A 13,078-nucleotide genomic window follows, 5' to 3' on the forward strand; every position below is an offset into this window, starting at 1 on the left:
TACGTAAAAGACAATTTATTTAATAACGAATAATAAAGAAAACGGACCTTCATGTCTAGTAAAATAAAAATAACAATTAAAATAGCGATTAATAGCCACTTTCACATCAAACTAGATTAGGTATAGGGAGAGATAACAAATATTTAATAGCTTAAATAAGTAGGTACTGTAATAACACAAAACATATGTCGGCCTGGACCATGATGCTACATAACGCAAGTAACACCATAATAACCACAAGTATTACTTCGGCAGAATCTCGGTATAGAGCAGTGAAACACTGGAGCGAGCGATACTACTAGACGTAAGGATAATTTCTTGGTATGCGTCTGTCTCAAGCTCGCTCCAGTGTCACTGCTCTATACCGAGACACTGGCGAAGCAACACTTGTGGCTGTTAGAAGTGTTACTTGCGTCATATAGCACTATACTCTATGGCTATACTCCAACATGTAAATAAAATCGTTCGTTCAATAAATTCCATAACTCAACAGCACTCGAACGAGGCGAAAAAAAGTGCAGTCTGCGTCTGGCCTTGACGATGTCAATCAAATTAAGAATTAAACGAGCTTACCTGTAAGCGAAGTCTGATTCTAATTTTTTGAATGGTAATCTGAAATATAATTGAATTAAACAGTGTAGTACCTTTTCCCTAACTCGTTGGCATCGCGGAAGTTTAGAAAAGAAAAAACGTCTAAAGATATTTGTTCTTTATGTGACAACACTAGACACGTCACTTATTTTAGAGAGAGAAAGCCAAAATGTAGTTTACTCAGTCAGTAAAGCACATTATGGCTTTTCGAAGATTCACAAGCCATTGTTCTATCTAAATAGTTGATGTCTTGTGAATGTACCTCATCATTGCTTCATGGGTTTAATCTAGGGCTGGGTGGGTAATTATATTTCAGATTACCATTCAAAAAATTAGAATCAGACTTCGCTTACAGGTAAGCTCGTTTAATTCTTAATTTTATTTCATGGTAATCTGAAATATAATTGAATTAAACAGTGTAGATGTTCAGAGTTGTCAGCAATGATGAGCAGGTAAATGATGATGTATCGAAGTATTCTGAAAGAAACATCTGTTACAATCATCAACTTTATTTAGCTTTGTAGTACAATTAGTTAACTACAAACAATAATAATAATAATTATAAATCACAATCATCATGTTGTAAGGCTAATTTTTAAAATGTCTTTAATTATTTCCTAGTACTGCCATAGCAAAGCTCCCTTGTGATGAGCTATCGTCAATAATTGGTACATCATAAAATTTTGCGAATGTATTTGAATTTTTTGTCCATCCAGCCGCTTTCCTAATAATGTCCCACTGAACACCGCGCTTTTTTGCGATTGAAGAAGCAGCATGTCTTGTGCTATGTGAGCTGAATGTGGAGGTGTCAATTCCACTCTCTGACATAACACATTTTATCCATCGACTGATGCTTTGACTTGATGCTCTTCTGTGGGGTTTTTTAAATGTAATCCAAAGGTAAGGTTCATTATTTCTTATTAATTTTGTTTTATTTAAATATGCTTTAAGAGCTCTGGCTGGACAAATTTGAGGGTTACTTTCAAAAAATGGCAGGTTAATGGTGGGTTGAGATTTAGTACTAACTGAGGTTTTATTACATCTGTGATATTGATTAAAATTTTTGACTCATATTCGTTAATATTATTAATTTTTATGGCAGACAATGTTTGAACCCGCTGAGCTGAAGCTAAAGCTAAAAGAATCGACAGTTTTTTGGTGACTTTTTCCAAGCTTAAAAAACTATTTTCTGGCCAGTTTGTTAATAAGCGCAGCACTCTTGAAGGGTCCCACATACTCACATATTTTGGGATTGGTGGTCGTAGTCTGTACACTCCCTTAATAAATCTTGCGATCCTATCATCCGTGCCTATACTACCTTCCATTAATAATGCTAGTGCCGACCTGTCCGTATTAAGAGTGCTATAGCTGGCGTTTTCCTCAAATCTGTATGTTAAGAATTGTAGAATTTGAGGTATTGATGCTTTGTACACGTCTAGTTTGTACTGTCTGCAAAAGGCCCACCATTTAGTATATGTAGTGTTATATTGTTTAAGTGTACTTGCCGCTAGAGAGGCTATAGTTATGTCTAATGATCCTTCTGGCAAATTTCTGAGTCGGAATGCTTGCCGCAGAAGATTGCGGCTGCCAGGGAAAGCGATGAGCTCAGCGGGTGTGGAGTTCTGAAAGGTGATAGTAACAATTTTTTACTAGGTTTTAGTGTAATTTGTTTTGATATCATTAGTGTTTTAGCTAAAGGGTACCACGGCTGAGAGGTCCATACTGGGAACACCACAACGCCTTTTGCTTTGTCTTGTTTAATTTTGTGGAAACATCGGGATAGTATCGCAAATGGAGGAAATGCATAGAAGTAATGTTCCGACCAGTCAAGCGTAAAAGCGTCAATGTTAAATGCATATGGGTCTCTCTTCCATGATACATATGTTGTACATTTAGCATTGATTCTACTGGCAAACAGATCAATGTCTTGTTTCCCAAATGTGTCACATATTGATTTGTAGGCATCAATTGACAGTTCCCACTCTGTGTCTATGTTAGTGTTTCTAGACTCCTGGTCAGCAATAACATTGTCTTTAGACTTGATGTAAGCTGCATAAACATGTATGTTGCGTTTTTGGCACCACAGCCAGATTTTCCTGGCAACTGTGTTAAGGTGGGGGTATTGCACGCTTCCCATTTTATTAATACATGCAATGGCGGTAGTATTGTCAATCCTGAGCAGTACTCTAGTATTTTTAGTTTTGTCAGCGAAGCATTTTAAAGCAAAATACGCTGCAGTGAGTTCTAATAAGTTAATGTGAAGTTTTTGTTCATTATCTGACCACAGACCTCCAGTACGCTCGCCATTGCAGTATGATCCCCACCCTGTAAGGCTAGAGTCTGAGTATATTTCCATACTAAATTTATTTTCTGACAGTTTCCTTTTAGCATGAGGGATATTATCTAGCCACCACTGTAAATCAGGTAATATATCATTAGAAGGTGTCATTATAGTGTCATAATCATCTTGTCCCTGCAGAAGGGCTAGGTATTTACTACGTTCCATTTGTTTAGTATGCATTAATCCATAAGGGACAGCGGGGCATGCCGAAATCAGTGTTCCTAAAAGTTTTGCAAATTGTCTTATTTTAAGTTTTTTCAATTGCAAGTGTTCTCTAACTAACGCTATTATGCGTGTTTTTTTATCACTAGGTAGTTCTAAGCACATGTCCTTAGAGTTAATAACAAATCCAAGAAATGGACACTTCATACTTGGGGTTAAATTGCTTTTCTCATAGTTAATTATTAAGCCTAGGCATTGAAAGAGTTGTATCGTGGCGTTCATGTTGGATATACATGCAGTTGATGATTGCCCAATACATAAATAGTCATCCAAGTAAATGGTAGACATGTGACCTAGGTTTCTTAGGTAACCTACTACTGGTTTAAGTATGCAAGTGAATTCATATAATTGTCCCAAGTGTTCAAATCTGAGGTATTTTCTGTGGGATTTGTGTACCGAGACAAGAAAATATGATTCCTTTAAATCAATGGAGCACATGTAATAATTTTCATAAATCAATTTGATGGCAGTTCTTATGTCCTCCATTTTAAAATGTTTAGGAGAAATAAACTTATTAAGTGGTTTCAGGTTCAGAATAAATCTAAATTTTCCATTAGGTTTAGGTCTTAAAAATATTTTGGACAAAAATTCGCCTTCAGTATGTTCACAAGGACTAACAGCACCAAGTGCAAGTAGGTTATGGATAGACTCAGTCATTGCTGTTGTTTCATTTGCTGGTAAATTATTAACAGGTAATGATGTTTGGAATGGCTCCGTTTCAAATGGTATGCGATACCCCCGTACCCACTGTAGAATTACAGGGTCAGCGGTTAAGGCTTCCCAACATTTTAAATAGTTTGTTATATTTCCAGCATGTACCTGGTTAGTTAGCGCCGGTATGCTGCACTGCGGGGCCTCTGTGCTGGCTTCGCTGGGCGGCGCTGGTTCTGGTTCGAAGAATATCGTTTCTGCTGGTTGACTGGATGGAACGACTGGGTAGACTGGAACTCCTGTGTCTTCGGTCCGCCACGCGTCATCCCCTTGCCCTTCGGCCGAAGTGGCGGACCATTGCGGTTTCCCGACTTTGTAGTTTTTGTGCTCGGAGTGACAGTCTTCTTTATGTGGGCCATTGACTGCTGCAGTGTTTTTGCTGTCTTTATGGTTTCTGACAGGTCATCACCAAACAAAAAAGCATTTCTATTTGACTTTTCAATTGTTTGAATAAAGTTTTTATCCAAAGAAGGAATTATTAACTTTTTCCTAGTTTTAGTTTGATGAAAATTTAGGTCATTTAGTAATTTGGAAGCGTCACTGAGCAAGCTTATGAGGTGTGTTTTGTTTAGTTCTTCATTTTCCATAAGCTGTGTCATTGCCTTTCCAATAATACCAGTTGCCAGGCCAACTGAGCTTGGCCTATCTCGATACTCTTGTCCCTTAGTTTAGAGCTGTCACCAAGTACATTTTTTATTTCAATGTTGATTGCCGGTGCTTCCAATATTGTGCAGTTTCCTGGAATCTTGTATTTCTTTGTAATGTTATCTCTTTGTTCCTTTGACAATCCATTGACTATTATGTGTGTCCATCTGCGGGATATATCCTCGTGAATGCTTTTGTCATACTTGGTTGTTTCTATGTAGTCGTCCCCGAGGGCTTCACTGAATGGGTTAACCATTACCGCATCTGGAAAGCACAGGAAGAAGACACCTTAAGCACAAGCTTGCAGGCCATTTTGCCACATAGAAATGATAGCGCGAGTATCTCGTACTCAATGGCTGCTAGAAGGGGTTCAGCATTAGACATGCTGAAGCATGTCAAACCATTTTGCCACATAGAAATGATAGCGTGAGTATCTCGTACTCAATGGCTGCTTAGAAGAGATTCTGCCTTAAGCATCCCGAAGCATCTCAAACCATTTTGCCACATAGAAATGATAGCAGGAGTATCGCGTACTCAATGGTTGTGCACAGAGGTTGAAAGCATAGTGTGTCAAGTCAGGCTTATGTTATTGTATCATAGAAATAACAGTGTAGCATTTCGTATTCAGTAATTGTGAGGAAAAACCAAACACAGTGAGTGCGTTAGCATGCGAGCCATTTGCTACATCGAAGTGTTAGCATCTGTCAATGGCCGCGTTTCAGAGAATTACGCCATCCAGTATAACAGAGACCTTGATTGATACCTTGAGTATCTCGCAGTTCTCGCACTCGATGAGCAACCATGGAGAAGAATTTGTACAATGCAAACACACAATGTTACTCAAGCTTAACGTTATCGCGGGCGTCTGTTGATGAACTTTTTTAGGTTAGTCTGAAAGTCAAAAAAATTTGCGCGAACTCACCTTCTACTTTGTCACTCTCGTCTTCTTTCTGTTCTGTCTCAATCCGGGGAGGCGACTCCGGTGGCGGCGAGGGCTCACGTCGCACGTGGCTACGACTCCGGATCTGCCGCCGCGTGGCCGGCTCCGGCTCCGGCTCCGACTGCGTCTGCGCCGACGCCGATGGCGATTGTGACCCTTCTCGAGGGACGCCGCACATTTTTTAATATTTTAATAAGTTTTCGTTCACTGGGCATAGCTTTATATTTTAAAAACACTATTTTGCACTATTTTGCACAATGCTCGATCCACGATGCCGTCGGCGGAAAAGAAGTGGCGTGTAGAAGTGTTGTCGTCATATAGAACTATATCTTATGGCTATACTCCAACATATAAACTAAAATCGTTCGTTCAATAAATTCCATAAAAAGCACTCGAACGACGAAAAAAATTCAGTCGGCGTCTGGCCTTGACGATGTCAATCAAATAATGTGATAAATGTATAATTCATAATAGCAATCAAAAATGTAATTAATCTACACTTGGTACATAAAAATCTTAAAATTGCCAAATTGGCTACGTTTTTAAAAACTTGGCCACACTGGCCATCAATAATATTATTATAAACTTATCGTATTTTTACTGTTAATACACCAATAATTACGTAGGAAATACTTTCCGATGAAAAGTTTTATTTTAGTAGACTCGACGTGTCAGACCTTTCATTAAGCCCAAAAACACTGCATCCAGTTATTTTTGTCGGAGCTCTGTTCTCTGACAAGTATGGTTTCGAGGCAAGCGAAACAGTTTTATTAAACGAGTATACCCGGCGGGTATACCTTTGACAGAGGGAAGATGCGCTTCAAGGCTGCTCCATTCTAGATAAATACTCAAAGCTTCCAGTTAACCTTTGAACGATGTTTGCTAATGCTAACTCTAGTAGTTAAGTACCTAAACAAAGTAATGTTAATTATTTTGTTTACTTAACTTAATGCCATTTTAAACCTTGCCAGTTGATGTTTTTGAAATTCCGCATTTTTAGGGTTTCATAGTTAACTAGGAACCCTTATAGTTTCGCTATGTCTGTCCGTGTCTGTCTGTCTGTCCGCGGCTAAGCTCTGAGACTGTTAGTACTAGAAAGCTGTAATTTGGCATGAATAATTATCAGTCACGCCGACAGTGGTAAAATAAAAACAATTAGGGTACCTCCCATAGACGTAGCGAGGGTGATTTTTTTTCTCGACTAACCTTATAATGTGGGGTATCGTTGGATAGGTCTTTTAAAACCATTACGGGGTTGTTTTTTCTATTCAGTGATCTGTTTGTGAAATATTCAACTTTAAAGTGGCTGAGTCGGACGCGTAAACAACACTTGCCGCTTTAAAATATTATTTAAATGAATATTAAAACAAGGGCAATTAGACCTGTGCTCGACAGTGAGTTTAAGATTGCGTCTGCACCCGCCATTGCAATGAGCAAACGACTAGCAATCCCTATCTACTTCAGAACGCGAACACATCGCTGAGCAACGTGTAACATGATTCGCTCACCCAAAAATGCATACTCTTCTCAGCCAGATGTGTCAATTTAAAGTGGTGATGCCGATATGCCTTTGTGAACGTGCGCAAGCGTAAAAAGCCTGAAGAAGATACCGTCACTAAGGCACTTGATGTGTTTACAAAACAGATACAGCAGACCCTCGCAGACTTCAGGATCGCTATAGACTCATCAATTGCCGAAATCAGAAAAGACATAAAATACAATGACATTAGGTATGTCTATCCTGAGCAATTTATCCTCCATCACGTCGGACATAAGAGCGGATGACAATTCTTTACGATCCGAGTACATAGACGTCAAAAATAAACTATAATAGCAGCAATGAATTAAGCAAGAAGAATTTACCGTTGCTTTTGCCGAAGTGAATGTCGGAATGGATTTCGCCTCCGACCGTCAAGATAAATTTGATAAAAGGTTAGAAATCGTCGAAAAATACAATAAGTCAAAAGGATTATGAAACAGTTTCTGGAATTACAAAACCGGCCAAGAGCGTGTCGGACACGCCCGAAATAGGGTTCCGTAGCCATTGCGAAAAAATTAAGTAATATTTTTCTAAGGATTTCGTATTTTATACGGAATCTTACATAGTTTAGGTATATTTTATACCTTAGGCTGCTATTTACTCTTAAACTACTAATAATTCTCAAGCAAACTGAACCGTTATAGTTTTCCTTGAAATTTTGATATAAGTATTTACCATCCTGAATTTTTTCAAATTTTTCCACTTACTGGTTTAGATTTTAGAGGGGGGGACGCTCGATTTTAATGAAAATTTGCACTTTAAAGTTGAATATTTCGCAAACCAATTGCTGAATCGCAATATCGTCGCAGAAAACCCTAATGGTTTTAAAAGACCTATCCAACGATACCCCACACTATAGGGTTGGACGCGAAAAAAAAATTACCCTCACTTTACGTCTATGGGACCCTAAAAAAATTTTTTTTGTTTTTTATTGTACCATTTTGTCGGCAAAGTTTACATATATATCCGTGCAAAATTACAGCTTTCTAGCATTCATAGTCCCTGAGCAAAGCCGCGGACGGACGGACAGACAGACATGGCGAAACTATAAGGGTTTCGTTTTTGCCATTTTGGCTCCGGAACCCTAAAAAAGAACTTACTTGATCTTTAGTTTCAACTGAACGAATTGCAACAGCGTGAAAGGATGCACAATTTAGAATTCACGGGATTACCCGAACTTAAGGGAGAGAATTTACCCGAAATAATGATAGCCATCGCTAAACACAGTGGCGTTAACTTAAATATTGACGATATAGATCACGCCAACAGAGTTCAACTACGACAGACGGTGGTGGGTTGCCCGCGGGCCGTCGTGATTAAACTCAAAAAACGCATTTTGAAAGATAACATCCTGGCTGGTATTCATCGAGCTCGCCGCCACATGTCCACGGTGCGGCGTCGTCACCCGTGCCCTTAGTGTAAGTTTTCGGTTACAAAATACGTCTCGATCGCTTTCGCGTTAAAATCTCAATTTGTATGGAAACACGAACATCGCAAAGAATTACAACTCTAAACATTAACATTGCCAGGAGACCCCAACCTCTGTATTTGACGGTGTTTAAAACAAAGCTCTTCTTAAAAATGCCCGGGCTAAAACCTCGTCAAAGCAGTATGAATATTTGGACAAAAAACTGTCAAATTGATGTCCGCAAAAATCACGAGGCCAAAGGAATCAACATACGCACGGAAGAATACTTGAAAAAGATTCGTTAATACCATAAAATCTGTGCACCTGTATCTTAGCTTAGATTTCTTTATCGATTACGTTTATGAATCTATGAATATTTTTAACCGACTTCAAAAAAGGAGGTTATCAATTCGGTTGTGTTTTTTTTTTAATGTTTGTTAACTCAGAACTCCGTCATTTATGAACCGATTTGAATTTTTTTTTGCGTCCGTCAAGGAATGTCTTCAATTAGGTCCCATAAGCAGTAAATCAGGATCTGATGATTGGATCTTAAGCAAATCGAGGGAATACTTTATATATTGTAGGGACACCTATATTAACCTGTCCTCTCCCAGAGGCACAAATTGTTATGTTATCCTCGGAGATGACAGATTAAATGGGATATATTAAAAATCACTTCAATCAATCTCTTTAAAATCATCATTTGGTGAAGTGGAACTGATTATGAAGACCACAGTTGACCATCAGAGTTAATACTCAATAACAAGTATTTCACGGATTGAATTTTAATTACTTTGACACAGTTGCTAAGCAATTCATGCTCCTCGTAATGCATATGGTACAGTCAAGGGCAAAGATATTGACACGGCCAAAGTTGCTAAAATATGTATACACGGCCTTAATGTTCAGTGCATAAAGTCGTGTATACATATTTTTGTAACTATATAACTTCACAATTATCTGAATCAAGTACTTATTACAAAGATAAGTTCATACTGCCAATATTCTATAATCATATTTAATAAGCGTGTGTTGTTAGAAATCCACAATAATGCATGCAGGTTTTTTTCTGTTGTTATTAATTCATAGCAAATTAATACTGCACCTAACGATATATTATTCATATCATCCGTGAGCGGACGAAGTAACCTATTACCGGTTTGCGATTTTATTAAGAGAAGTAGTTTCCCTGCCGGCCGCTCTGCGTTAGGTATTCGTTTGGGATATTGCTGTCTATCGCTCGTGACATAAGCGCTCGAAGCTTTCCCCCCATGCCTTCCGCAACTACGTCCATAATTTATATCGAGATAGCTGTAGGCTTTTCAAGATTTGGGCGGTTGAATTTTGGGTTTCGTGGTCCTCATATTATACGAAAAGTATAGCACAGAAATCAATGTGATATTTTACAATCAAGATATTCATTATATTTTCTATGCCTGTTTTTTTTTTTAATTTTGTATAAATGCTATATTAGTCTGTAATTCTCGTGAAAGTTGACATCTTTTTTTGTCGACTTTTGAGCTCCTGTAATCCTGATATTACACATTTATATGGAAATCTGAAAACCACAGGCATAGATAATTACGTCTAGTCTATTCTTACAAAATTTCATCTATTTCTGTTGCCTAGTTTTCAAATGAGACCGGGACTACGTGTGTATGGAGAATGAAACGAAGAGACTTCTCTTAAACCTGCATCGCTTATGGTCAAGGGATTTGGACACTTTTATTCCTAGCAAGGTTGGGTCTGATTTCGCACGTACTCTTTAATTTCTACTTATCTATTTTTTTTCGCAAAGTTTACCCTCGTCTTGGTTATCGTAAATTTTTATGGACATCTACTATTTGTTTTCATATTTATACTCATTAAAAAGTATAATTGCGATCCAATTTATACATCCGGCCTACTCGTACTTTGTACCCGGTAAAATTAAAGTAACTAAATATCGAGTACATAGACTGCTAGCAAATATAAGTTTTTACTCTCACCTTTGCCAGCATTATCTAAAATCAACACTTATGGATGTCACACATTCAATATCTTATTTACTCTACACTCCTGGTATTTGGATTTTTGAGTCAGTATTATAGCATTCTTAGACTTGCAGATTTATTATCAGAACTTGCGGGGAATACGTACAAAATGCCACACATTACTTAACAATATACTAAATAGTGAGTTTGACGTCATTGCACTTACTGAATCTTGGCTTTGTCACGGCATCTTTGACTCTGAATTCTGCGATGATCGTTACAATGTTTTCCGCATGGATCGAGATTTTACATTAACTGGCAAAAAAAACTGGCGGCAACGTTGCCGTGCTTGCTAAACGTACTTAAAACGCCTATGCCCGACCAGAATGGGATAATTCCCCGTCAGAATACTTATGGATTACTATTCCTGCTCAAAACATTAGCGCATGTTCCGATCTACACATAGCTATAAAAAATGTAACAATGCCGTTACCGTCGATAAAACCGGCCAAGAGCGTATCGGACATGCTCAGGATAGGGTTCCGTAGCCATTACGAAAAAATCTAATAGGTAATATTTTTCTTAGGATTTCGTATTGTGTACGGAATCTTCCAAGTTTAGGTATATTTAATACCTTAGGCTGATTTTTACTCTTAAATTACTAATAATTCTCAAGCAATCGTAGCCGCTATAATTTTTGCTTATAAATTTGATAATTTACTACCATTCTGATTATTTTTAAATTATTCTACCCAACAGTTTAGATTTTAGAGGGGGGGTGGGTGCTCAATTTTAATGAAAATTTGCAATTTAAAGTTGAATATATAAACAGATCACAGAATGGAAAAATTGTCTGAGCAACCCCCCAATGGTTTTAAAAGACCTATCCAACGGTACCCCACACCATAGGGTTAGTCGAGAAAAAAAAATCACTCCCACTTTAAGTTTATGAGAGGTACAGTCACCAGCACCAATATCTGACACAACAAGCGTGCATAAATATCTGATACGACTCTATTTCTTGGGCCAGAAGGACGTGTCAGATATTTTTGCACGCTCCACTGCGACAGATATTAATGCTGGTGACTGTACCCTAAAAATTTTTTTACTTTTTTTATTGTACCACTTTGTTGGCGTGACTGATATGTATATTCATGCCAAATTACAATTTTAGTACTAATGGTCTCTGAGCTTACCCGCGGACAGACAGAGATTCGGACAGACATGGCGGAACTATAAGGATTCCTAGTTGACTACGGAACCCTAAAAAGAACTAAAATATGTCATACTTCCTAGCAGTGACATGGTGACGTGATCAATCTGTCACCGCCAGAAAGGATACTTCCTGGCGGGCGCTATCTATTTCATTATGTAGTTTCATATGCAGTCGTGTTTTAAAATGTCTTGTGAATCAGAAAAAATGTACGAAAAATGGACTTAATGGTACCCTATTTAAAAAAAAAGAGTAGAAACACGTAGTAAAAAGAAACGCTTTAGAACCTGAACGTACACTTTTCCCGTAAGTTTATTTTTTACATATAACTGACCGTGATTGTCTCACCTGATGTTAATTAAGTGCAGATGAGGCCAAAGGGTAGGAGGTGTGTGTGTATGTGTGTGTGTGTGTGTGTGTGTGTGTGTGTGTGTGTGTGTGTTTAAGTACGTGTAGTACTCTTTTTTTAATTAGTGTACAATTTCGTACATGTCTCGTACATTTATTCTGATTCACAAGAAATTTTAACAGTCTACTGCTACAAGTGGAATAGATAGCGCCCGCCAGAAAGTATCCTTCCTGGCGGTGATATACTCGTATTGTCGTATTGATCACTGTTTTCTCGTAACTACGGGCAGTACATTTTTTTTTAATTAGCGTACAATTTAGTAAATTTTTCGTATATTTTTTCAGATCCACAAGAAATTTAAAAAACGACTGCTACATAATGAAATAGATAGCGCCCGCCAGGAAGTATCCTTCCTGGTGGTGTCAGACGTGTTGTACAATTTTTTAATTTAGCGTACAATTTAGTAAATTTTTCGTAATTTTTTATGATTTATCTAAGTTTTAATTCCATACGACACCATGTCACCGCTAGGAAGTATGACACACTAAAATAGAGGCCACCCGCACGGTCTAGGCTTGGCACGGTAAATGGATCAACAATCCCTGTTCGCGACTGTTCTTTTAGTAGTCACTCGTGCTAACATCGTGGTGAGTGGATGTCTGCACCCTCTTACCCATTTTTATCGTGATCTTTTTATAACCGCTATTTGGTTTGACCTCACCTTTCATAGTATCCACTGAGTCCAGTACAATCCCAGAACCGTTGGTAATAGACACACGTAATTGTAGAATTTCCCATGTAATTAGCTAACTGTAGCGTCATCGATACTATCGGAAAAAGAATCAACAAAGTAGTTCTTACTGCCATGTATTTTTTATTGCAATTAAGTATTTTCCGTTGACTGATTCACTTTTTAATGACTCTCAACTATAACAAAATCATGCCGCTTTTCATAATTATTTTGATACTATAATTTTGAACCATAGGAGAAAGATGGACTTAAACAACTGAAAAAATAGTAAGTAGCCACCTGTCAGTCTTAAATTTCTATTTTTTTTTCTCGTCTAACATTACAGTGTGAATAATTGGAAAAGCCTTGTAAAATCATTACAGGGTTGTAAACACGGCGGTTTTGCGAAATATTT

At 37.8% G+C, this 13,078-nt stretch overlaps 1 protein-coding gene across 1 annotated transcript; it reads right to left on the reverse strand.

The window, feature by feature from the left end:
* Nucleotides 1–1,208: 1,208 nt before the first annotated feature.
* Nucleotides 1,209–5,628, reverse strand: LOC141433676 (uncharacterized). The gene is made up of 5 exons (XM_074095776.1): nt 5,433–5,628; nt 4,468–4,774; nt 3,974–4,259; nt 1,632–2,213; nt 1,209–1,412 (listed from the first exon to the last, which is right to left on the reverse strand). The coding sequence occupies exons 1-5, from the start codon at nt 5,626–5,628 to the stop codon at nt 1,209–1,211; spliced, it is 1,575 nt and encodes a 524-aa protein (XP_073951877.1).
* Nucleotides 5,629–13,078: the final 7,450 nt, after the last annotated feature.

The sequence above is a fragment of the Choristoneura fumiferana genome, chromosome 12, assembly GCF_025370935.1.
Source record: "Choristoneura fumiferana chromosome 12, NRCan_CFum_1, whole genome shotgun sequence".
Lineage (NCBI taxonomy): Eukaryota > Metazoa > Arthropoda > Insecta > Lepidoptera > Tortricidae > Choristoneura > Choristoneura fumiferana.

Excerpts from the sequence above, each read along its gene's own strand:
- LOC141433676 (XM_074095776.1), bottom strand. The coding sequence starts at position 5,628 with ATGTGCGGCGTCCCTCGAGAAGGGTCACAATCGCCATCGGCGTCGGCG. Across the intron at positions 4,260-4,467 it reads CAACTGGTATTATTGGAAAG|AAACCATAAAGACAGCAAAA; the intron begins GCAATGACACAG and ends ATGACCTGTCAG. Across the intron at positions 1,413-1,631 it reads TTTTAATCAATATCACAGAT|AGAGTGGAATTGACACCTCC; the intron begins GTAATAAAACCT and ends GTGTTATGTCAG.